Genomic DNA, 24,170 nt, shown 5'->3' on the forward strand with positions numbered 1-24,170 from the left:
CTAGAAAGGAAAGCCTGCTAAAACACTGAAATATTAGCAACTACTTGTTAAAAAATAAAATCTTAAAGCCTTAAAAAAATAAATAAAAGTATAACCCACCAGTCCTGGAGCTTGGAGTTCAATGTGTAAGGAGTCAATGCTGAACACCAGTCACTTCCCACCCCTTTTCTTTAGCTTCTCACTCAAAACAGGGCTTTAGTGCTGCTTTGATTTTATTGCTTAAGACCTCTGTGAGGGGACAGGTATCACTGTCCCAAGGCAAAGGAAGAGAAGCAAAATGGGAACTTGGATTTTTTTTGTCTTCCTGTTTTAACTTCCTATCCTGGCTCCTGGCTGCCGCCTCACCAATCGTACACACCAGCTCCAAATGAACCCTTTATTTTCCCAAGAATTTCTCATAGTATTCTCTGTAATCTTGTATCATAAGGTTTTTCTCTAAAGTTACTCTAGGTTTAATCTTCAGAGAAGATGCAGTGTTCTGTGCTAATTCAGCATCTTGGGAAGGAACAGAGCCTTTTGGAAGTGGCCTCTCCCTGGGTGGTTTTTGACAATTAGCTCAAACAGATTTAAAGAACTGAGTGACACTGCTATGTCAAAACTCCTTCCGGGGCACCTGGGTGGCTTAGTCAGTTAAGTGTCTGACTTTGGCTCGGGTCATGATCTTGTGGTTCACGAGTTTGAGCCCTGCATTGGGCTCTGTGAGGACAGCTCAGAGCCTGGAATCTGCTTCAGATTCTGTGTCTCCCTCTCCCCCTACCCCTCTCCCACTTGTACTCTGTCTCTCTCTCTTAAAAGTAAATAAACATTTTTAAAAAATTAAACACACACACACACACACACACACACACACACACACTCCTTCCATTCCCATCTACTTATTTATGTAAGGTCCTTGGTGCCTGTATCTTTAAAAACTAAAACAACAATACAATTGGTGCTGAATGCTGTCTCTAACAGTAAGTAATATTCAATCATTGGATGAATAAACAGTTTGGGGGAAAAATGCAGCTTCATCCATCCACTAAAGAGATGCATTTCCAATATAACTTTACTTGTGATGCTTAATAATTTTAACAAATTACAATTACGTTCTCTTGATCAATTATGTATTAATAAACATAATGATAAATCATTGTTAAATAATTTTTAAACATTTAAAGGTTTAAAATTTTTAAAACTTAAAATCACAGGGAATAAAAACAAAGTATTAAATATGTATTTGAATCTTTTTTTTGGAAAATGAGACAAATGATAGGATGATTAATAAAAACCTTTCAAGTAAAAATATATATAAGGATAAAATTCTGTGAAAGAAGTGGAACAGAAATACAAATTCAAACGAAAGAATGAATAACCTAAAGTTTCTGTTATAAAAGAGTTCATAAGTTTTTACAAATGGATAAGATGAATATCCTATACATGTAAAAAACAATATTAGTTTTATTTTTAATTGTCAATATTTGTAAAACATTATAGCCTTTGAAATTAAATTTATGATGAAAAATTTTTAAGCTTGACCTACAAAGATCTTCAGAGATTCATAATTTTTACATATTGTTGGAATTACAATAAAAGTTTGAATATACAATTCCAAAAAATGCCTCATTCTTTTTCCAATCTACGGAACCAGCAATTCTCCTAGACTTTCTTTTTGTCTTACGCCACTTTCCCAGTCACCCGAAAAAGGTTTGATTCCTTGTACTCTTTTTTTTTTTTTTTAATTTTTTTTTCAACGTTTTTAATTTATTTTTGGGACAGAGAGAGACAGAGCATGAACGGGGGAGGGGCAGAGAAAGAGGGAGACACAGAATCGGAAACAGGCTCCAGGCTCCGAGCCATCAGCCCAGAGCCTGACGTGGGGCTCGAACTCACGGACCGCGAGATCGTGACCTGGCTGAAGTCGGACGCTTAACCGACTGCGCCACCCAGGCGCCCCTCCTTGTACTCTTTTACCTAACATTCATACTTATTTGAAAAATTGTGCTGATTTTCTTCCCAATGTCTGATTTTTCCCCTCCTCTCTGTTCCATTCTTTTTGCCCAAGTTCCGATCTTCATCATCTCACCCACATCCTATTTCAGTGCTCCAACTGCTGCTTGCCCCAAGCAAACCATACCACGCGCTGTTGCCAGATTATTCTTCCTGAAGTTCTGTCTCGCCAGGAATCCATCTACCAGCCCACTAACTGATGGAGCTGGCCTGTGAGGAGTCTCAGACACTTGGCTACTTGTCCCTGACCTGCTCCAGTGCCCATCCTGTTTCCATTCAGACCCTGATCCTCATTTTATCTCCCCATCAAGATCCTGCTTCTGCCTTTTAGCCAAGTTCCCTCAAGACCTTCAACTCAAATGTATTCCTAGGGCTTTGCCATCTTCTTACTATCTCAGGCAGGACACTCCATTAGAATAGGCATTCTCCCCTCAGAATCTAGACCACAGACCTCATCCAAGTCCACCCAAACTACCCTACAAGGGTCAGAGGGACAAAGAAGAAACTCACATAGGTTCAGCTGTGATCAGGGTACTTCATTGCCTTCCATTAGCAACCCATTGTCAAATAAGCTGAAAATAAAGTCTTCTCCAGGTAAGTCAAGTTCTAGAGCAAAACAGTTCTCACCTGCCTTCATGGCTTAACTTCCCCCTACTTCCCTACATGTCTTCTACGGTTCTAGAAAAACAGAATTACTACTATATTTCGTATTCTCTGAACATAGTACACATTTTTTTTCTGTCTTTGTAAAGTTCTGTCTTTGTAAAGTTCTTCCTATCTAGAATCCCCTTCCTTCTTACCATGACTGTAACATTAATTTCTACTTTCACCTATTCTTTCAGAGTCAGATCACATATTACCTTCACTTTAAGTAGTTTCCATAATCCGCTAAAGGGAATATTAGCTCTCTTCTTAAAAATCTAGTACTACCACTACATTATATAGCACCACATTACTACATCATATGTTTTATCTTACCATATTATATAATATTATATAGCACTGTTATATAGTACATAAAGAATACATGTTATTATATACTATGTGTAATATATACACACACATACACATTATTATATATTCATTCACTGCCTGTATTTTTGTTTTAAACACTTTACTAGGTTGTGGGCAACCTGTGGGCAGGGACTGTGCCAGACTCGTCCCTGTGTCCTCCACAGCACATAGTAGTATTCAATAAATATTTATTGAATTATTAAGTGTATATCAATCATTGCATATTGAATAAATCCCCAAGGCTCCTGCTTAATGGGTTCCTTTGTAACATAATTTTCATAAAAACCTTCATTAAATAGGGCCTCAACATATTCATACACATAAGGTAATTCACAATTTAAGAATAACTAAATATAGTAAAATAAAGGTAAGAGTCTTAACATATTGGGATGAAAATATACAGTAGAGAAAAAATGCCCAACAATTAGGCATCAGAAAAGTTTCACTCTCTTACTTAGAGTGTGTATGTTAAGGCTAAAGGTCAAAAGCTGATGATCAAAACCTGGATAACAGCTTGTAAATTAATGAACAAGGGTCTTGTTCACACACTAGAAAAAACATTTTAAAATTAGCCCCCACACTTTGATGACAAGTGCCTTCACAAAGTGTGACCATAAAGCAAAAGTACATTGTACGTTGTGGTAAATTACTCAAGGCGAGAGGCTGCATTCTATTTATCTTTGTACCCCTATAATGGCTGACGGATTAAAATCCAAAGATACTTGTTAAAATCAATAAAGACATTTAAATGACTGCTGTGCCATTTTTAAAAAGCCACCTTGCAAGACTGATGCACTACAACAATAATTTCTTTCATTTCAAAGAGTATACGTTGTTCTCAACTATCTATGACAGCAAGTTAAAACTTTTTTAGACTGGGATTCACGTCCTGTCACAATTTTCTTTCCTTTTTTAAAAGTTCATTTCCCACTTCTTTCCTTCAAGCATTTTATCTGCCAGTCAAATTGAACTTCCTGATTTTACACTTGCTTGCCTCTATACCTCTGGTCATTTGGCAATTTCTTATGTCATTTATCATTTTCTTCCCTGTATTGTATCTTACACATAGCTTGTCTCCCTTACCAGATTCTAAGTTCCTTATATCAGATTATCTATCCTTAATTATATTTTTATATATCTTTATATATCTTCAATTATATTTTATTACCTAGCCTAACATGGTAGGCACACACACACACACACACACACACACACACACACACACTCGGTCAAAGGAATTACTGAATGTATGAAGAATACCAACAGGGCTCAGATCTGGAAACTACTTTATGACAAGCCATAGAATAAAATGTTTCCTTAAATTATAGCTGGGTTCTTAAATATAAGTAGGCATTAAAAATACCTTGGAAACGTGTTAAACATGCAAATACTTGGTGTTAGTTATCAGAAGGGGGCTTGAAGGAATACCAAGTGGCAACTGTAATTACCCAATAAGGAGTAAACTTCTGAACCACTGTTGAGAGTAAAGAGGACAGAAAGGAAGAAACAGACACGAGAGGATCCCAGGCACACTCCTGGCAGTAGGAGACATCATCAAACTCTTCCTTTGTTGGAAAAGCATTTCTGGGCTGGTTTTCCTTACATCTAATCTTTGACTTTTGAAATCAGGATGACAAATGTATTTATTTTAAGTTCCATTCACTTAAATGTACATAGAGAAACCATGACTATTTTTCTCAGAATACTTTTCAGATATATACCATATTTCAAAATGCACAATACATAGGCTGAACCATAAAAACTTTTTATCCAATAAAGCCCTTTGAAAAAATGTCTCTACATGTTAGATATTGCAAAAGATAAGCTCTGCTTATAAAGCAGCCAGGTACTGAGAGAAGTAACGTGTTCTTTTTAGATTATTTCAAACAGAGGATATGAATTATAGGAAGACTTCAAGTAGCTAAGAAGAAAAGAGTCTTTTTGCCTTTCAGAAGTTTATGAAATGCCCATATTCCAAACTTCATACACTGAACTCCTTAGGGTAGTCTGATATAGTACACGCTATCTGTCACTTCTCTACCCATTTGGCAAAGACTACATAGAGACAAATGTTACAGAGGCTCAAAAATGGAGACTTCTGGAAAAATGACCAAAGCCAGAAATAAAGTTGTACTAATTAGAAAACAAATAATTAAATGGCCAAACCCGAATGTTGTGTGATGCTGAAAAGAGATAGATTTCTAAGGCACACCATCTGTTTTACAGTTTTTGATTTTGCTGTACTACAAATCTACTCAGAACAGTTTTGCCATGATCTAGCTGCTAGCTCATTTGCACAATTACTTCAGGCCAGAAAAACTTATTGCACAGAAGCATTTCAGAGATCAACACATTCATAGAAGAGGGCAGATAGAAATCAGCTTTCAGTGAAGACTAGTTTCTGAGCCCTTGAAGGAAAAAAAAATATTATTCAAAAAAATGATTACAAATTGCCAAAGGAAAATGAGAGAATTGAAAGGAACAGTGATATCACTATAAATTTCTGATACATATCTAAACTGACCTGGGTCACCACCAACCCCTCTGTTGGCCAGTCTAATGGAAACTCATCTCGCCTTGACCTCTCAGCAGCATTTACCTGGGAGCTAAGCTCTCACTTTGTCAGTCCTCTCACTTAACTTCTCTGGCACCACTCTCACGATTTTCTCCTCTTCTTACCTGCTATCCCTCCATAGCCCCCACTGCTAGCTGATCCTCTTCTGAATGCTGTAGTGTCTCATGGCAGGGTGCTGGGGCCTCTTCTCTTTTCTATCTGTATCTTCTTACTAATTTATCTCTTCAGCCCGATGACTTTACATGGCATCTATATACTCATGATTCCCAAACTTCTATCTCCAGCTTGGACTTCCCCAGCTCCACACTCACATATCCAATGATCTATTTAATATTTCCACCTGGATGCTAGGTGTCTCAAGCTTTGCACATCTAATATGGAACTCTTGAGTCACCATCCTCCCCGCAGGAAAAAAAAATCTGGAAGTCATCCTTGACTCCTCCCTTAACCTCTTTCCTCATCTAAGCCACCACCAAGTCCTGTCAATTATACCTAAAAAACATGTCACATGTATTTCTCTCCAGCTCTATTGCTACCACCCTGTCCAAGCCACCATCACCTTGCGACAATACCACTGCAAGGTACACATATCATGTATCTCCAGTACCTAGCACAGTGTCTAGCAAATGATAGATGTACAATAATTTCTTCATAGATGAATACTGCTTAGCAATATTTCCTATGTGTATTTAGAAATCTCCAATCTCAGTTCTTAAAACATTTTCTGAAATACCCACAGGCTTACTCATTTATTGAATCATTCACTCATTCAGCAATTATTAGTTGGTCTTAGGCTCAACAACATATTTTGCAGTGTCTTCAAGATGGCAGAAGTTTGTTTCCAGTTTTTATGAAAATCTCTGGAGATGGGCAGTCAAAGGCTGGCATGGCAGCTCTGTGAACTAAGAGCCCTGATTCCTTGCATCTTATTGCTTTGCCATCCTCAGCTTATGGATTCCACTTTATGGTCTAATGTGGCTAGTCAAACAAAGAAGATGGGTATGAGGAATGCCATACTCTTTCCATTTAAGGACATTTCCCAACAATTGCTCCTACTTCCCCCAACATGATAACTAACAAAAACTGGGGATAACTAGCAAAGAAGACCAGATAGCAACGTTTCCAGCTGCAAGTGAGGATCCTCATACCAGAGAATAAAAAGAGAATAAATATTAAGAGGTAAGTAGCTGTTTCTTCCAAGGTTCCTATTGTGACCAGGTAATGTTCTCAGTACAGAAATACAAAGCATGGTAAGATATAGGGTCTATGCTGAAGGCAGTTAGTCTAATGGGGGAAAGCAATATGCAAATGAATAATTACTCAAAATTTCAGGCCAGGTAACAGCCACTGTTAGGAGATCTTGGTTTTTCTAAGTCCCCAAAGATTCCTTCTATCCAAAGAGCTGAAAGAGAAGTGGACAGTTCCAGTGCTTTACGTCACTGAACTGTACAGACTGCCTCAATATTCCAGTTTTCATAACGGGCATTTCTCAGCTCTCTTCTACAGGACTTGATATGGCATGGAGCAAAGCAGAGTTCATTTAAACCTCTGTAAACATATAGAAACTACTGTGGTAATAGTTTTAATAATTTGAAAATATCCATTTGAGAAATGTGTTAAGGTTCAATAATTTCTTTTAACTTGTCATAAGATGAAACTAATTGACTATTTTAAGACTATACATAAATGACAAGGCCAAATTAAAAAAAAAAAGCAATGATAGCATGTCAAAAAGAAAAAAAAAAGAAGTAATACTATCACTTACTGTTATCCACTGGTTATCTAGAAGTTCCTTAGCTGTGATTCTGTGAGCAGGGTCTACTTTCATAAGTTGTTTCAACACACTTTTAGCTGCAAATAAGGGAAAATCCTGAAAATCTTATTTTAGCTACAATTAATACATTTTCCAGTTTATTTAGAATAAGGTCTATGTGACCTGAGGGAATGACTGCAATTATAAAATAAATATCATCAGTATAAATGGTTAATAAATAATGTTTCACAGGCCTACAGTGAGGTTTTATGGCCTGGATTAGCTGGTTTATGGTCTATAGTAAAAATGAGCTAGATGATTGGCAATTTCCTCTTCAATTTTTACTATGTATTTTCTGTTTTTGTTGGAAGTTTTGACAACAACAATCACAGTGAAGAGATCACTATTTCTACAAGTAAATAGTGTTTATTTCTACGAGTAAATACAATGATTAAACAGATCTCGAGTATTTTAATTACTGGCCAAGTTTCTTACATTACATATATTTCCTTCAGTAAATAATAACAAATCTATACTTACCGCAATCACTTATGGAATCCCAGATTGGATCTTCAAAATGTAGTTCTCCCTTTCTTATTAGCTCAAATAGCTTCTCTTCTGAGCTTGCCAAAAAGGGTGGTTCTCCACATAATCTACAACAAAGGCAATGATTTTGTTTAGATTTTTAAAAAATAATCAAAATGATGCTATTAAAAATTAACTTTCCATAGGAGTTGGAAATAGTGGTGCTTCAAATTTAAATAAAGGATAGCTAGAGGTGGGTATCTCTCTAGATGTACAAACAGGAGAAAAGGGTTTTTGCAAGATCAGTGCTAGGCCCTCTTTATAGACCTTGAAATCTCCAGATTAGCAAATGGCCCAAAGGTGTTCCAGATGGGGGAGAACTAAGCTTAAATAGGGCCAAAATACAGGAAGGTGTGAGATTTTAAGTACGCAAATAATAGTGGAGGTGAACTTCAACGTGAGAGAGGATAATGTAATGCTTTAAAGGACATAATTCAAACTGAAATTTGAGGAAAATATACTGAGTTTTCAGAGTCCAATGAGAGTTGTATCCATGGTAAAATACTACACAAACGTTAGTAAGAATAAACCAAGAAAAACCCTGGGCTGTACAGGCTCTGAGTCAAAGCCAAAAATACATTAAAATCACCACAACTCTTCAAAACTGGTATACAAAAGGAAGACAACCTGGATGAGGAAAGTCAGATGACGATGATTTGACCTTTCAGTCTAGAATGAAAGCTGAGTTACATAATGATCAACATCAGTAAAAACCATTGGCAATATATATAAAGTCAGCATGGCTTGTTGAACATTCTGTAATACAGGGACTATGTGTCTTCAGACTCTTTTCAAAGGAAGTACTGTACTATATTTTACAAAGAGCACGGCAAGCCTATGCTTCAGTAAGTAATCCAGACCAAAACTATAAGAACTCGTGTAAAAGCTGAGTTCCAATTCTTCATAATATATTCTCAACAAATGTTACCCATCATCTTCACTGTCAGTCCCAACCTCTGAGTACAACCCTATAGACAACAACCAGATTTTGCCAATGACAACCAGACAGGAGCTGAACCTGGGCTCATCACAGAGGCAATACCATATGCCTGTTCTTCAACTCTCAGGATTATATTTTTCCACTTTGTTACTGAAAGAATAAAATGGCATAATTATATTACACTCCGCAAATGCCAGTCTATTATGTCCATAAGTATAATGATCTCTAAGTTTCCCAGCAATTAGATTTTTACTTTGACTTTTAAAGTTATACTGTGGAGTTCTTTTAAAATCTTCACTATGATCATTTTTGAATAAATCTAAATTTGATAAATAATTCACATGATAATAAGGATGGTGATGATGATTTTGTAGGGAAAAAAGTTGCTTTCATCCTTGAAGTTGATCAACCTAGGCTGGAAAAGAGAACTCTTCATTTATATAGCTTCTTGTTAAAAGACCAGTACTTATCAAGTTGTTCTACAGTCTCTTATTTTAATACTTTTTATTTCTCCAGCTCATTCTGACCCTCCTCTCTCTGATCTTATTTGCCTATTGTTTCGTTTCAAAATGCAATAAAAAAAAAAAGCTAGATAAATGGTCTTACGGACAATTACTATCTATTATAACAAGTACAGGCCAGCAAGAGTCCAGCTCATTGAGTCTGTTAACAACCAGTGATATGCACATTCACCAATTTCTTAGCTGCCCCTGCATTGCCCGACTCGCATGCCACTATAGCTTAAGGGCTACTTTTTTAAAAATTCCACTTTTTTTCTGTCCTTTGCAATTTTACTTACACAAAATGTATCTAATGGTTGGTCAATCAGCAGCATATGAAATTTTATGACAGCAATTTTCTGCACATCCAGAAAAGGGAATCCAAGACATGAAAAATGCCTCTTGAAGCCTTTCTATTATTTTCTGTTGCCTTCATAGGAATCACAACAGCAGAGGATAGTACCCATGAAGAGTGTTTATGTTAATTTCACCTTGAGGAAGTACGTTATCATTGTCCAATTAAGCAGAAATGAATCAGGGGTAACTGATAAACAAGAAAATAACCCCCCTGGAGAAGGTAATATGTTTGTGCCCTTGGTGAAAGAAATTATCTATAAGAACACTGGCTCAGGCAAATTAATGAATAGGCACTGATTAGCTAAGTAAGAGTCTAGTGTAAAGAAAAAAATATGTCATTATGATGATATGCAGTCACGCTCTGAAGCAGAAAAATTCAAATTATATCTTTAAGAAGGAGAAAAAATTTAAGATATGTAATACACTATCACTTTCTTTAACAACAAATTCAAACTAAGAAGGCAGCAAATACCACATGAATTGTGTAATAATAGATTACATATATTATGTTTGACTTGTCTAGAAATTCTTACAAGTATAAAACACTAATTTAAAATAGTTATATTTTTAATTAAAAATTATGGCTCAGAATTTTTATGGTATGATTGTAATCAGCACAAAACAATGATCAAAAACTTTGTGAATATGTTTATACTTCATGCAATCTGAGCAGTGATGTGTGTTGACCATCTGAGTTACAGCTACAATCACATCTTCCAATTTCTGCTGCCTGTGTATTCCATTTCACAGAACTGTGAAAATGTAACTACTGTGATGTCAATATTTAGAAATGATCTGGAAGAGGTAGTACACAGTGAAATCTTCAATATGACCATAAAACTAATGTTGCATCAGCATAAAAATGTTCATACTCACCAAGAGGCAGAACAATGGCCACTAACTTTTCAGAACACCTCTTACATAATTCGCTTTAATTCAATTTAACAAACAGATATTGAGCACTGACTACATACCTACCATTGTACCAGATACTAGGGATGCAAAGATGAATAATATAAGATCTCTTCCTTCATGGAATTTAGAGTAAAGAAAACAAAAACAGAAAACAAAAACATACTCTAACAATTATATTCCAATAGTTTTAAAAAGTGCTATGAGAACACAGGAAAGTGAACACTTCCATCAAATGTACACATGTGCAAACTTTCCTGATGAAATGTTATCGTTTTTCTTTCAGTGTTGTTGTTTTGCGTGCATTTTTGTATGTTGCCTTAACCCCTCTTTGGAGTGTAGGAATGTATATACATAATGAATGCAGTAGCTCTGCTGGGGTAGATGGTAGGAGTTAGGGAAACAGAAGGTGTTCATGTTTGAGCTGGAGGACCCAGGAGAAAGGTTAGTAGAGAAGTAAAAGAACATTCTAAGTAGAAGAAACTGCATGAGCAAAGACCCAGAGACATGTGATACACGGTATGTGAATCAGAAAGAGTGGCCTGAGTGGCTATAGCATAGGGTAGGTGCATGGGAATGCACATCTAGCCCAAGACTGGAAAGACATTCTGGAGCCAGATCATGAAAAACTTGCCTTTATGCCGTGCTGGGATGCTCTGACGTTTTTCTATAACAAGGGAGAATTATCAGAGGTTGTGAATCAGAAAAGTAGTACCATCAGATTTGAAAATTAGAAAGTCCTGACAGCAATGTGAAGGATGAACTAGGGAGGGAGACCGGGGGGCAGGAAGAACAGTCAGCAAGACAATGTAATATTCTAGAAGACGGATCATAAGGAGAAGTGATACAAGTGAAGAGAAACCAAAGAATTTCCTTTTCAAAGGAAAAATGAACAGGACATGGGGTTTGATTGACTCCTGAGAGTGAGAAAGAAACAGTGATGTTTTCGGTAGCAGTGAGAAGATCAGGAACTATGGAATACTCTCTGGATCCCGGGATGAACCTCTGTCTAGTTAGTGTCCACTCCTCACATATGCCCTGTTCATAGGACAGCTAAGTGCCAGGTACCAGTACCTGTCTCTACCTGATGAATCTCTTCAGAAAATACAAAGAAGCTTTCTGGTTTGTAGCAAAGGATCAGGGAGGTGTTAAGCAAGAGTTCACTCAGATCATGTCACGTATTCTAGCATTTATGGGTCAACGAAAAGCAAACCTGTATGTTATAAATTTATAGTATTAAAAAAATATCTAATGGATGTAGCTAACAACTAATAAGAGAGCTTTCAGAAGTACTTCCCAATTGTTTTTTCAGTCATTTTTTAAAACCTATATTGTTGAATCTTCATTTAAAATCTATATAATTCTACTGTTAGGGACTATCCATTCATTTTAAACTGTACCTTTAGCAGGCTACTTACAGAATGTACATTATGACACCTATGCTCCAAATGTCACACTGCTGGCTATAGTCGTGGGCATTGATAACTTCAGGGGCTGCCAAATAAGCAGAAATGAAATAATATTAATAATACAATAAATGAAGTTTAAATGCTTAGACACAAAGCATGAAAAATGTGCTGATGTGTTGTAATTTATTCCCCCACAGGGAAAAAGAGAACCAACAGCAGATGTTAAATGAATAATGTACAGGCCTTAACAATTGATGTCACTGTACCCTCACTCCTGTCATTTAGCTTCTAATGGAACGATGGCATAAACTGTGTAACTAAATGTACTACTCTTCGTTCCTTTGAAATTGTTAAGAAATGATTTTGCAAAGACTGTGTAAGTTATAGAAGACAACAATATCTCAGTTCCTTTCCAAAAATAGAATTGAATACGTGCCTGAAGTGGATATAATTTAAAGCAAGCCCAATATGTGGAAATCTGGATTCACAGAGAAACTAAGATAAATGGTTATAAATCACTTTAGTAAAATAATAATAATAATAATAATAATAATAATAATAATAATAACAACAACAACAACCCAGCACTCCTATGACAGGACACAAATTATTTTCCACACCTTCTAAATGAGAAAACTAAGGTGGCAAAGAAAGAGCTCCTACAACCTAACTGGATCAAAACGCCAACTAGGAAAAGGATCCAGGTACTCTGAGTCCCCAGTTCTGTGCTCCGTACTTTAAATTTTTTTTTTTTTTTCAACGTTTTTATTTATTTTTGGGACAGAGAGAGACAGAGCATGAACGGGGGAGGGGCAGAGAGAGAGGGAGACACAGAATCGGAAACAGGCTCCAGGCTCCGAGCCATCAGCCCAGAGCCTGACGTGGGGCTCGAACTCACGGACCGCGAGATCGTGACCTGGCTGAAGTCGGACGCTTAACCGACTGCGCCACCCAGGCGCCCCTGTGCTCCGTACTTTACAATGTGTTCACAATAGGGCTCCTTTAAACAAGCTTCTCAAAATAGTTGTTTTTCTTTCTTTTATTTTTTGTTTTCTTTTCTTTTTTCTTTTTCTTTTTTTCTTTTTTTTACTTGAAGGGAGCACAATTTAATCGTTAGATTACTTTATAATGGCTGGCTTTTAAAATGGCTTTAAAAATGTCCCATATGATATTTCAGGAATAGTCTATTGTGCCTCTATGGTTAGGAATCAAATATCTTTCCTTAAGGAAAAAGAAAGAATGAAACTGTTATAAACAGAAAAATAAAATATAGCTGTATATATTTCAATAGAACTTTAATATTTACAAAATACTTTCATATAAATTATGTTATTTGTCTAAATCATACTATGAATCTTGGGAGATGGGCATCTGGCTCACTCTGCCAGTGGGGAAACTAAGGTTCAGATACATGAAGTGACTTGCCTAAGGTTACACAGCTACAGAGTACCTCCCACATAAAAGGTGTTATTTTAGAAAAGTTTCATTCTCCCGCCCTGCCCCAGACCCTTCTTTTATAACTACTAAAAGCAAATGGAATTTCACTTCTTCTGCCTGTTGTCAAAGGAACTAAAAAGCAACAAAAAGGAACCAAAAAGTAAAGAGAAGAAAGAATGAATAAAGGTTCAACTATAGATAATTAACAAAACTGAGTAATTCATTTCCAAATCATTGAAAATTAATTAGTATTTTCCTTTAAGTAGCTACTTATATTCCTCAACTCTACTTAAACTCTTTAAATACTGAATCATTAGAGTTCAAGTTGTTCTGTGGCTTTGAGTCAATGACAAGGGCAAGTCTGTGATTTGATTCCATGAAGGCCCTCCACACTGTGTGCCCCACAAGGCAAGGGCCGGGATTCTGGGCCTTCATCTTTCAGAGCCATCTTAATTACCGGGGGCGTTTCCACATGCACTGCCATCACAGCCCTCACAGGGAGGCAGAGGCCAGAATGACGGTGGCAGGGAGCCATTTAGGAAGTCAGCAAAGCTCTACAAACCATCTGTCTTCTCTCTTGTTCTCTCACTTGTTATCAGTGTAGACAGCTAATAAGCAGGCATAAAACTCAGGGTGCTTGGATATATTTTCCCCATGTAACTACAGACCAGATGTCTTTTGCCAACAGGAGGATATGAACAGAATCTAAAGTAGCCTTTTCCCAAATAAGAGAGAACAGTTTCGAAACTTTATATATCAAGTAGGAAAAAAAAAAAAAAAAAAAAACAGAACTAAGTATACTCCTCAGCAATAGAAATGAATAATCCACTGACACAACATGGGTAAGTCTCAAAATCATGACACGGAACAGAAGACAGACACAAGAATGTACACTGATTCAATTTAAATAAAGTTCTAGGCAAGAAAACCTAAGATTTAGTGATAAAATTCATCAGTGGTTGCTGGGGTCTGGATGGGAGACTGACAGAGAGCAAGACAAAGGAATTTTCCAGGGCAAAAGCGATGTTCTATACTTTCACTGGGGCGGTGATTACATAAGCACATGCATTTGTCAAAATGCATTGAACTTTACACTTAAAATCTGTGCATTTTATTGTACATAAATTTTATTTCAACAAAGATGTTTTTAAAGAAATCTATAAAAGGTACAAAAAGATTTGTCAAAGCCCTATCTTGGTGGATGACTTTAATAACTCTCTCTCTTAGAAGTCAACAGAAGCAAACAAAATTAAATTAATAATATGCAAAGTCTGAATCACAAAGGTATCACATTTGACTTTATAAATACACACACAGAGAAATTTTTGTGGTCAACAAACCAGGAATATATATACTTTCTAAATACCCAATGCAACATTTGCAAAAACCAACTATGTGTTCAATCACAAAGAACAATTCCTAGAAGCCAAAAACCTTTAAGTCACAATTGCTCAGGACAATGAAGAAAACCAGGCAGAAAAACCAAACGGCTAGGAAAACTAACACATATTCACATGAACATCAAACGTATCCCAACCACCTGGGAAACTCTAAAAGCATTTCTCAATGATTCCTGGATTAAAGACAAAAACTAAAATTATACACTATTAAAAAATAAATAATAGTTAGAAAGAAAACTGGATAGGAAAAGAAATGGTCAAAGAAATACTCAGAGGAAAATATGTAGAAAATAAGAACGCTGAACATAAATAAGCATTTAGCTTAGGAAGTTAAATAAACCAAAATAAAATATAAAGAAGGAATTCAGAAAGATAAAAACAGAAATTAATGAAAAAGCCAATCAAATAACATTAGACTTGAGCTGGTTCTTTGAAAGCCCAATAAATTGTCCTAACCACTAACAAATCTGATCAAGAAAAAAAATGATTAGTATTATTACAAGAGCTTAAATTGAGCACTAAGTGTCAGGTAATGTGCTAAGCACTTTACATATATTTTCTCTTTCAATTCTCATGTCAACCTGATAAGAAAGACATTATTATTACCATCCTAAATACATCCTCTCCCCTTCCCTGGTTTATTTTTCTTTCTTAGCACTTCTCTCTAACATCCCAGATAATACCAGACATTTTACTTTTTTATTTTGTTTAATGTTTGCACCAACATGACATTTTTTTCTATTTTGTTCACTGCTGTAGTCCCAATACCCAGACCAGTTATGACACAAAGTAGACCCTCAAAAATTGTTTGATAAATGGATGACATACTCCCCATTATACAGATGTAGACTGCAACAAAAGCAGTCAGGTTGTTTTGCCCAGGTGTAAGTGACAGAGCTGGAATCCCAAGTTAGCCCAGTGATGCAGGACATATTGCTAATCTGCCATCATATGACCTTCTTAAAAAATATTAGGAATTATTAGGGGTACAGAACCACAGATACACTGGAGAATTACAAAATTGTAAGTGTGAGGTGCCTGGGTAGCTCAGTCGTCTAAGCATCTAACTTTGGCTCAGGTCATGATCTCACGGTTCGCGGGTTCGAGCCCGGCACCAGGCTCCGTGCTGACAGCTCAGAGCCTGGAGCCTGCTTCAGATTCTATGTCTCCCTCTCTCTCTGCCCCTGGCCCACTAGTACTCTGTCTCTCTCCAAAATAAATAATTAAAAAGATTTTTAATTAAAAACAAAATTATAAGTGAATATAATATGCACATTTATGCCAATAAATCTTAAAATCTCAACATGATGAACAATTTTCTATCAAAACAATTCAAGAAGGTGTGGAAAACATGAATAACCCAGGATAAATTGAAAATATAATAGAAACTTAACCTACCAAACGGAATCAGGGCCAAAAAAACTTTAAGGGGAAATTTCATCAAACTATTAATGAATAGATAATTTCTGTTACTTTGTGGTTAATGAGCAGATCATTTTATTTTTTAAATGAGGCTAGCATAACCCTAACATCAAAAAAGAAAAGGGCAGCACAAAAGAAAGCAAGCTACATTCAAAGCTCCTAAATAAAGTGGTGACGAGTTGAATAGAGCAGTATATTAAACCAAGTGGAGTTTAATCCAAAGGTGCAAGGATAGTTCAGCATTTTAAAAACCAATTAATGCAATTAGTCTGCTAATAAATTTAAAGAGAAAAAATACATAATCATCTCCTAGGTACAGATTTGAATAGACATTTCATCAAAGATTATGAGTGACTCACAGCTACGTGAAAAGATGCTCACCCTCATTGGCCACTAGGAAAATTAAATTAGCAAATTAAAAAACCACAATGAGATACTACTTCACACCCACTACAATGACTATAATTACAAGGAAAGGTAATTATCAAGAGTGAGCAAGGACAAAAAGAAACTGGAACCCTCATACCCACATGCTAGTGGAAAGGTAAAATGCTATAGCCACTCTGAAAAACCACTTGGCAGTTTCTTGAAAAGTTAAACATAAATAATCCATGACCCAGCAACTTCATTCCTAGGTAGCGCCCAAAGAAAATGTGTCCACATGAAAATGTGGACCCAAAAGTTCATAGCAGCATTATTCATAATAGCCCCGAACTGGACACACTGCATGGCCATCAGCTAACAGATGAACAAAAGATGGCATGTCCGTGCAACAGATAACTGTTCAGAAACATAAAGGGACAGACTACGGCTACAACAGGAAGGTACTGCAAAGACATTACGCTTCAGTGAAAGAAGCCAGACATAAAAGACAACATATGGTATGACTCCGGTCAGACGAAATGTCCAGGAAAGGCAGATACAGAGAGGCAAAAAGATTAGTGGTTACCTGGGGCTGGGATGGGAATGAGATTGAGTACAAATGGGCAGGAGGCAATTTTCTGGGATAGAATTACTCTGAAACTGGACTGTGGTGATGGTTGCACGAGTCTGCGAATGCAGGAAAAATCACTGAATGGTACACTTTTTATGGCATTTAAATTGTACTTCAGTAAAGCTGTTAAAAATCACACTTGGAAAAATGGTAAACTGTTGCTTTACAAAATATATTTAATCGGTACTCTTTATGATGTACCACTTGATGGCAATAAAAATGGACAAGAAATGGAAAGAAGCAAAACACACACATGATTTCAGCACGAATTCACAAAACCAATAATTAAGTTTGGGGTATGATTACCTAAGAGATATAAACACTCTAAGAAGAGTCCAGAAAACCAATAAAAACTATAATCTTTAAAGATAAGAACTGCGAAAAAAATGCTAAAACAACGAAATTATTTGACCTAGGAAAAAGAAAAAGTAGCTTGATTACAGGGCCATCAAGTCAAATTATGGCAAAATCAGACTGCTCAGGTTTTTTTTTCTGCTTTTTTTAAAATTGAAGTATAGTTGACATACAACATTCTATTAGTTTCAGGTGTAGAACATAGTGATTTAATATTTATATATGTTACTAAATGATCACCACAATAAGTCTAGTCACCATCTATCGCCACACAAAGTTATTACAATGTTATTGACTCTATTCCCTATGCTGTACTTTACATACCCGTGATTTAATTTATTTTATAACTGGAAGACTGTACCTCTTAATCCCCTTCACTTATTTTGCCCATCACCCCCAAAACTACCAGTGTGTTCTCTGTATCTACGAGTCTGTCTCCGTTTTGTTTTGTTTGTTCATTTGTTTTATTTTTTTAGATTCCACATTTAAGTGAAATCATATGGTATTTTCCTCTTTCTGTCTGACTTCTTTAACTTAGCATAATGCCCTCTGGGTCCATCTGTGTTGTTGCAAACGGCAAGATTTCATTCTTTTTCATGGCTGAGTAATTACACATACTCAAACATACCACATCTTTATCCATTCCTCTATCGATGACACTTAGGCTACTTACATAGCTTCGCTACTATAAATAATGCTGCAATGAACATGGAGGTGCACGTATCTTCCCAAGTCCGTGTCTTCGTTTTCTCCAGGTAAATACTCAGAAGTGCAATTGTTGTATCACATGGCATTTCTATTTTTAGAAATTTTCCACAGTGGCTGCATCAATCTACATTCCCACCAACAGCATACGAGGGTTCCCTTTTCTCCACATCCTCGCCAACACTTACTTGTCTTTTTGACAGTAGCCATTCTGACAGGTGTGAGGTGGTATCTCATCGTGGTTTCGATGTGCCTTTTTCCCTGATGATGAATGATGTTGAGCATGTTTTCATGTGTCTGTTGGCCATACAGATGTCTTCTTTGGAGAAGTGTCTATTCCACTCTTCTGCCCACTTTTTAATTGGATTGTTTTTAGTGTTGAGTTTTAGGAGTTCTTCAAATTGCTCAAGTTTTAATCTACATTAGTTGTTCTACTCCTTTATATAGAAAGATCATTTTAAATCTATGAACTTACCCATATAGATAGGAGTCCCACATGTGGTCTGCAGCATGGCTTCACTCCTACCCTGCTTCTTCACAGCTAAGCCAAAATCAGTCACCTAGAAGAAGAAACCCAGTCACCTGGTTTCCTGTCCCAGAGTTCACTCATTCTGAAAGTAGGAGTTCTAATCGCTTCTCGGCCTTTTGGCTAAGATCAAGTGTGAAAGTAGGAGTTCTACCGCATTGTAATTGCACTGTATTTAATTCAGGGATTCTTGAGGATGGAGGGGTTTTATTTGTATTACTAATAAGGACTTTGCTTTCACTTCCCTCCCACCCCTCTTTGTGAAGAAAAAAAACCTTGCTGGTAAAGAGAAGGCTGGTTTCTCCTATCTGGAGCAAACACCCATGATATTGATTGATTGTTCCTTCTAGTTAAACTTACCGGCTCAACATGGGAAGTTCTATTTTGAAAGAAGGCATTTAGCTTTTTCAGATTAAAAAAAAAGTTATTTTTAAAAACCTCTTTCATTGTAGAATGCATTCTGGCCTTAGTAGGTTTACTCTCTATTTTTCTGACACTCAAGCTCTGTTCCAGTTTAAAGCACCGTTATAAATGCAGTCATTATCCTTGGCAGCACTCACAGAAACGGCCCCCTTTTTAAAATTACTTATAAGACACTATCTCTGGTAAATACCATCTTCTCTTTGCTATGACTTCCTTTGTGTTTCTAGAGTATACTAACTAAAACAATTACGACGCTATTAAAAACTACAAGAAGCAAATTAACAGGGAAAAAAGGCGACCGTAGAGCTAGAAATACACGGGAGGCCCTGCTGCGACTGCGCTCTTCCTGCTCTGTTCCAAATCGTGGTCAGGACACAGTCGGTTATTAAATATTCAGTATGTGCCCTTGGTCTTGTCTCCCAAGTTGGAACAGCCTTGGGCTGAAAGCAAAAAAACAGGCACATTTATTGATCATACAACCAAAGATAGGCTCGTGGTCCACAGACACTGAATGCAAAGTTTCCAGGGCCTTCTGGAGTGAGAAAATGTTCCTATCAGTACGTGATACCACTATTTTTCTAAACAGAATGATTGATTTCTCCAGGAGTTTTCACAATTATCTCACTTGGAGGATTATAATATGTATCTTTTCTCCACAGAAAATCTACACAGATATCAAATATACAAAAGGTTTCACGATCAATTCAGTTCTTTAGAGAGCAATCATTCCCTCATTTACCAAATATTAAGTGAACACATACTATGTTTTCAGACATTACTCTAGGTACCAACAATCAATAAAACATGTATGATTCCTGCCCTCACAGAGTTTAAAATGAAAATATTCAAGAATATTTATTTACTTTGGTAAAACAATGCTGTTAAACTCACTTATATTACATAGAGATTTAGCTTCTGCAACAAAGTGAGTTATTCACAGACAACATTTTATTCCTAAATTAACACATTCATATATTTTGAAAGCAGCCACTATTAAAGTGCTAAGTAATAAATAATGTATCCTATCATTTATTTGACATTAAGGAACACTTAATTTGAATAAAATCTTGAGGAATAAACACTTGGCACATTAATTGTGCTTAGGACATAAATATTAATACCCAGGAAAATTTTCAATGAGAAATACAGACTTTAGTGTTAATTTAGTATCAAAGGCACAGCCAAGGTGTTTTTTTTTCCTCTAAATCTGTAACACATTTACATCAAATTACCAGGCATAAATTTGAAATTAATTAGAATTCAGAGCATCTGTTTGCTTCTTTAACTAATGATTTAGAACTATCCAAATGAATATCTACTTTAAAAGAGATTCAATAGCACTACCTAACTTGTAAAATTATTCTTGTCAGTTACAACCTCTTTTGTAAAAATTTTATCTTTATTTTATTTTGTTTTAACTTTTTAACATTTATTTACTTTTGAGAGAGAGAGAGAGAGACAGCATGAGCTGGGGAGGGGCAGAGAGAGGGAGACACAGAAGTCAAAGCAGGCTCCAGGCTCCAAGCTGTCAGCACAGAGCCCAATGTGGGGCTTGAACTCATGAGCCGTAAGATCATGACCTGAGCCGAAGTCGGATGCTCAATTGAGTTACCCAGGTGCCCCAAGTTTTATTTTTATTTTTTTAGCACAAGACACTTATTTTCTGGCTGCTCAAAAGCTTCCAAAATATATTTAAAAAGAGGATGTACTTTGCCACTTTGCTATCAAACTGTTTACAGGCAAATATTTACCATGATTTCTAATACCTTATCTTACCTTTATATTTAAGTTCATTTCATTGTTATCATCAGTAAAGCTGCTTTTGACCATTATGTTTTCCAGTTTTAGATCTCTGTGTACTATATCTACCAAGAAAAGAAACAACAAATCAAATGAATAGTGAATGACAGGAGAATAGAGGGGATACAAATATAACAAATATATATAGCTGACAAGTTAATGCCCACTGTTAAAAACTTTGGAAAAATAAATAAATAAATAAATAAAACATACATACATACAAAACTTTGGGGAGGGCCAAGCACAATTCTGTCCTGTTCTATTTCCTTCTATTCAAATCCCTTTTCTCCACGTGTTTAACTTTAAGCAGCCCTTTTCTTTAACTCTGTCTTCTCCCCCATCCCCCTACTGCTCTAGCAGATGCTCTTCATGACTGGTGGCCTCATGAGTGGGACAGAGGATCCTGCCCAAAGTCCGGCATTCCCAGAGGAGGGAGACCATTGTAGTTACAAACCCAGTAAGGTTTCCCATATCCTTAGGTCTTCAAATAGAGGATTACTTCTTTACTTCCATGCATATGTTATTGCCAATATAAACATTTAACATACTGCAACTTAACTACATGTATACAAACTGCACTCATTTCAGTATATTTTTCTACAACATAAGCACAAACTTTCCTAACTCTTTATATGTTAAAATACAAAGCAAACAAACGAAAACCCCGAGACACAAAATCTCCAGTTGAACATGTCAGACATCAGGTAAGATTTTATGTACATGCAAATAATCATGTGCCAAAACATTTCCTCTGCAAGTGACTAATTCACTTCATATCCATAGCAATCATTTCCCCAGACTTAAAAAAGTTACACGTACAATTGCTGGAAAAATGTAGCTGAAGAGCCCTGGAATGGCAATTCTACCTAATCACTTATAGTTCCCTTACACAGTTCCCAACCTGTGTTTTTGGAATTTTTATGTTTCCGTTACTTTGCTTACTTATCTCTTCTGACATAAATACCACCCAATAAGTCTCCCTACTGCCTCCATCATTCTTTTTAATTGTTTTCTTTGCTATTCTTGCCCACTTCGGAATAATTTTATCAAGTTCCATGAAAAATCCTGTGGAAATTTTGGTTGGCATTATACTGAATTTATAGCTCAATGTGGGAGGATTGACATTCATATAATATTAAGCCCTTGATTTCCTGCCCTTGCAAAACTGTTGCCCCTGCCTGGAAAGCCCTCCCCTCTTTTTTGTCTGAATTTGTATTCCTCAGCTCAAATTTGTTTCCTCTGTGAATCCTTCTCTGGCTTTTCAGGTCAACTGAGGCACTTACATTCCTATGCTCCTTGCGCTGTATATGGCTCTCCATTAGAGAAATTATCACATTGAATTACAGTTTGCTTTCTATACTCAATCTCCCACTAGGCTGAGTGCCTTAAGGGGCGGGGCCTTGTCTTTTAATCTTTCTAACTCTGGATCCAACCACATGTAGAACTCCCTCAGGAAATATCTGCGGAATGGACCCCTGGGTCCATTCTAATACTAGCTCTGCCACACCTCACCATGTCACTTCACCTCTCTGGAACAAACTTTTCTCTCATCTGTATAATGAGAAGGTGTTAAAGTCACGTGAGAGCCAAATTAACCTTGAAGAGAAAAAGGAGGTGCCTGAGGAAAAGCAGTGGCAGTAACATCAAAGAACAGTAAAGCAATTAGAATAATTTTTACATGTGGCTTTTAAGGTAGTGAACCTATTCTGTATGATACTAGAATGGTAGATACATGTCATTGTATGTTTCTCAAAACCGACAGAATGTACACCACCGAGAGTGAACCCTGATGTGAACTATGGGCTTTGGGTGATAACAGTGTGTCAGTGTAGGCTCATCAGTTGTAACATGTGTACCATTCTGGTGGGGATCTTGTTAACTGGAGGAGGCTGTGCATGTATGGACAGGGGTAGACGGGATATCCCTATACCTTCTGCTCAGTTTTGCTACAAACCTAAAACTGCTGTAAAAATTAAATCTAAAAAACAAAAAACAACAACCAAAAAGCCTAGAATATATAGATTTTAATATATAGAATATATATATATATATATATACACACACACAGAATATATAGATTTTTATTTAAATTCCAGTTAGCGTGTAGTGTATATAAGCATTTAGTGTAATATAAGTTCCAGGCGTCTAGTGATTCAACACTTCCATACAATGTAAGTGTTTTGAAATTTCACTTTTATTATTGACTTGTCTACTTTTGTTTTGATAAGATGAGCAGCTTTTCAAAGTGTTGAATAGAAATATTCATCCTTGTCCGTGTACAATGTAATGTATACTTGCCTTGTTTCTAATTAAAATATATTTATTATATTTAATTAAAGTTTTAAAAAGAAAAAAACTTTAGAAAGTTTTTTAAAATAAAATTTTCTGTTTTAGTGGGGATTATTTCTGTGACTATGAATCCTGAATACAATCACTCTTAAACAAAAGTGCTGTCTGCATTCATGGAGTCAACGAGCTGAATGACCCTCTTCTTACCCTTATTGTGAAGATATGCTATAGCTGATGCGAGATTTTGAATGATCCACCTTGTCTCATTCTCTGAGAAATGCCCTTTCCTATCCAGAATTTCTTTGAGTTCTCCATCCTCACAAAGCTCCATCACCAGGTACATTTTCTGACATTGTATTTTTGAAAAGAGAGAGAGAGGGCAAATTATACAGTTGAGAATTTTTAAAATGTTATATATTGCACATACATAGTAGAAATATTATCATAATCTAAATCATCAATCTACTCATTCAAAATTATTTATTACCTATCATGCACAAGATACTCTGCAGGATGCCAGAGGAACAACGAGGCATAAGGCATAGATCTTAACCCTGAAGGAGTTCACAGTATAGTCAGAAATACAATATCGTATGGTACGTGTTAATCAAAGAAGTATAGCCAAAATGCCATGAGGTTACAGAGGAAAGGAGCCTCTGTTTAAAGAATGCTCACTGAGGAGGTAACACTAAACGCAGGTTTTTATACCTGAATCGGGACTTATGCTTAGAGAATGGGGGTAAGAACAGGATTAACACATGGTATTTGCAAAAACTCCAAAGATTG

The 24,170-nt window shown here is 36.3% G+C and overlaps 1 protein-coding gene across 8 annotated transcripts in view; it reads right to left on the bottom strand.

The window, feature by feature from the left end:
• Positions 1 to 24,170, bottom strand: part of STK33 (serine/threonine kinase 33) — a 173,386-nt gene that overhangs the window by 40,552 nt on the left and 108,664 nt on the right. For all 8 annotated transcript variants that reach the window (XR_006193773.1, XM_042905789.1, XM_042905790.1 and 5 more), the window contains 6 exons: positions 23,592 to 23,730; positions 21,072 to 21,160; positions 18,822 to 18,906; positions 12,044 to 12,119; positions 7,872 to 7,984; positions 7,344 to 7,429 (listed from right to left, as the gene is read on the bottom strand). Coding sequence is in view for 7 of the 8 variants with exons in the window: in XM_042905789.1 (XP_042761723.1) it covers positions 7,344 to 7,429; positions 7,872 to 7,984; positions 12,044 to 12,119; positions 18,822 to 18,906; positions 21,072 to 21,160; positions 23,592 to 23,730 (588 nt within the window). In the remaining variant the exon portion in view is untranslated. The remainder of the gene's footprint in view (positions 1 to 7,343; positions 7,430 to 7,871; positions 7,985 to 12,043; positions 12,120 to 18,821; positions 18,907 to 21,071; positions 21,161 to 23,591; positions 23,731 to 24,170) is intronic.

The sequence above is a fragment of the Panthera leo genome, chromosome D1 (assembly GCF_018350215.1).
Source record: "Panthera leo isolate Ple1 chromosome D1, P.leo_Ple1_pat1.1, whole genome shotgun sequence".
NCBI classification, from domain to species: Eukaryota; Metazoa; Chordata; class Mammalia; order Carnivora; family Felidae; genus Panthera; species Panthera leo.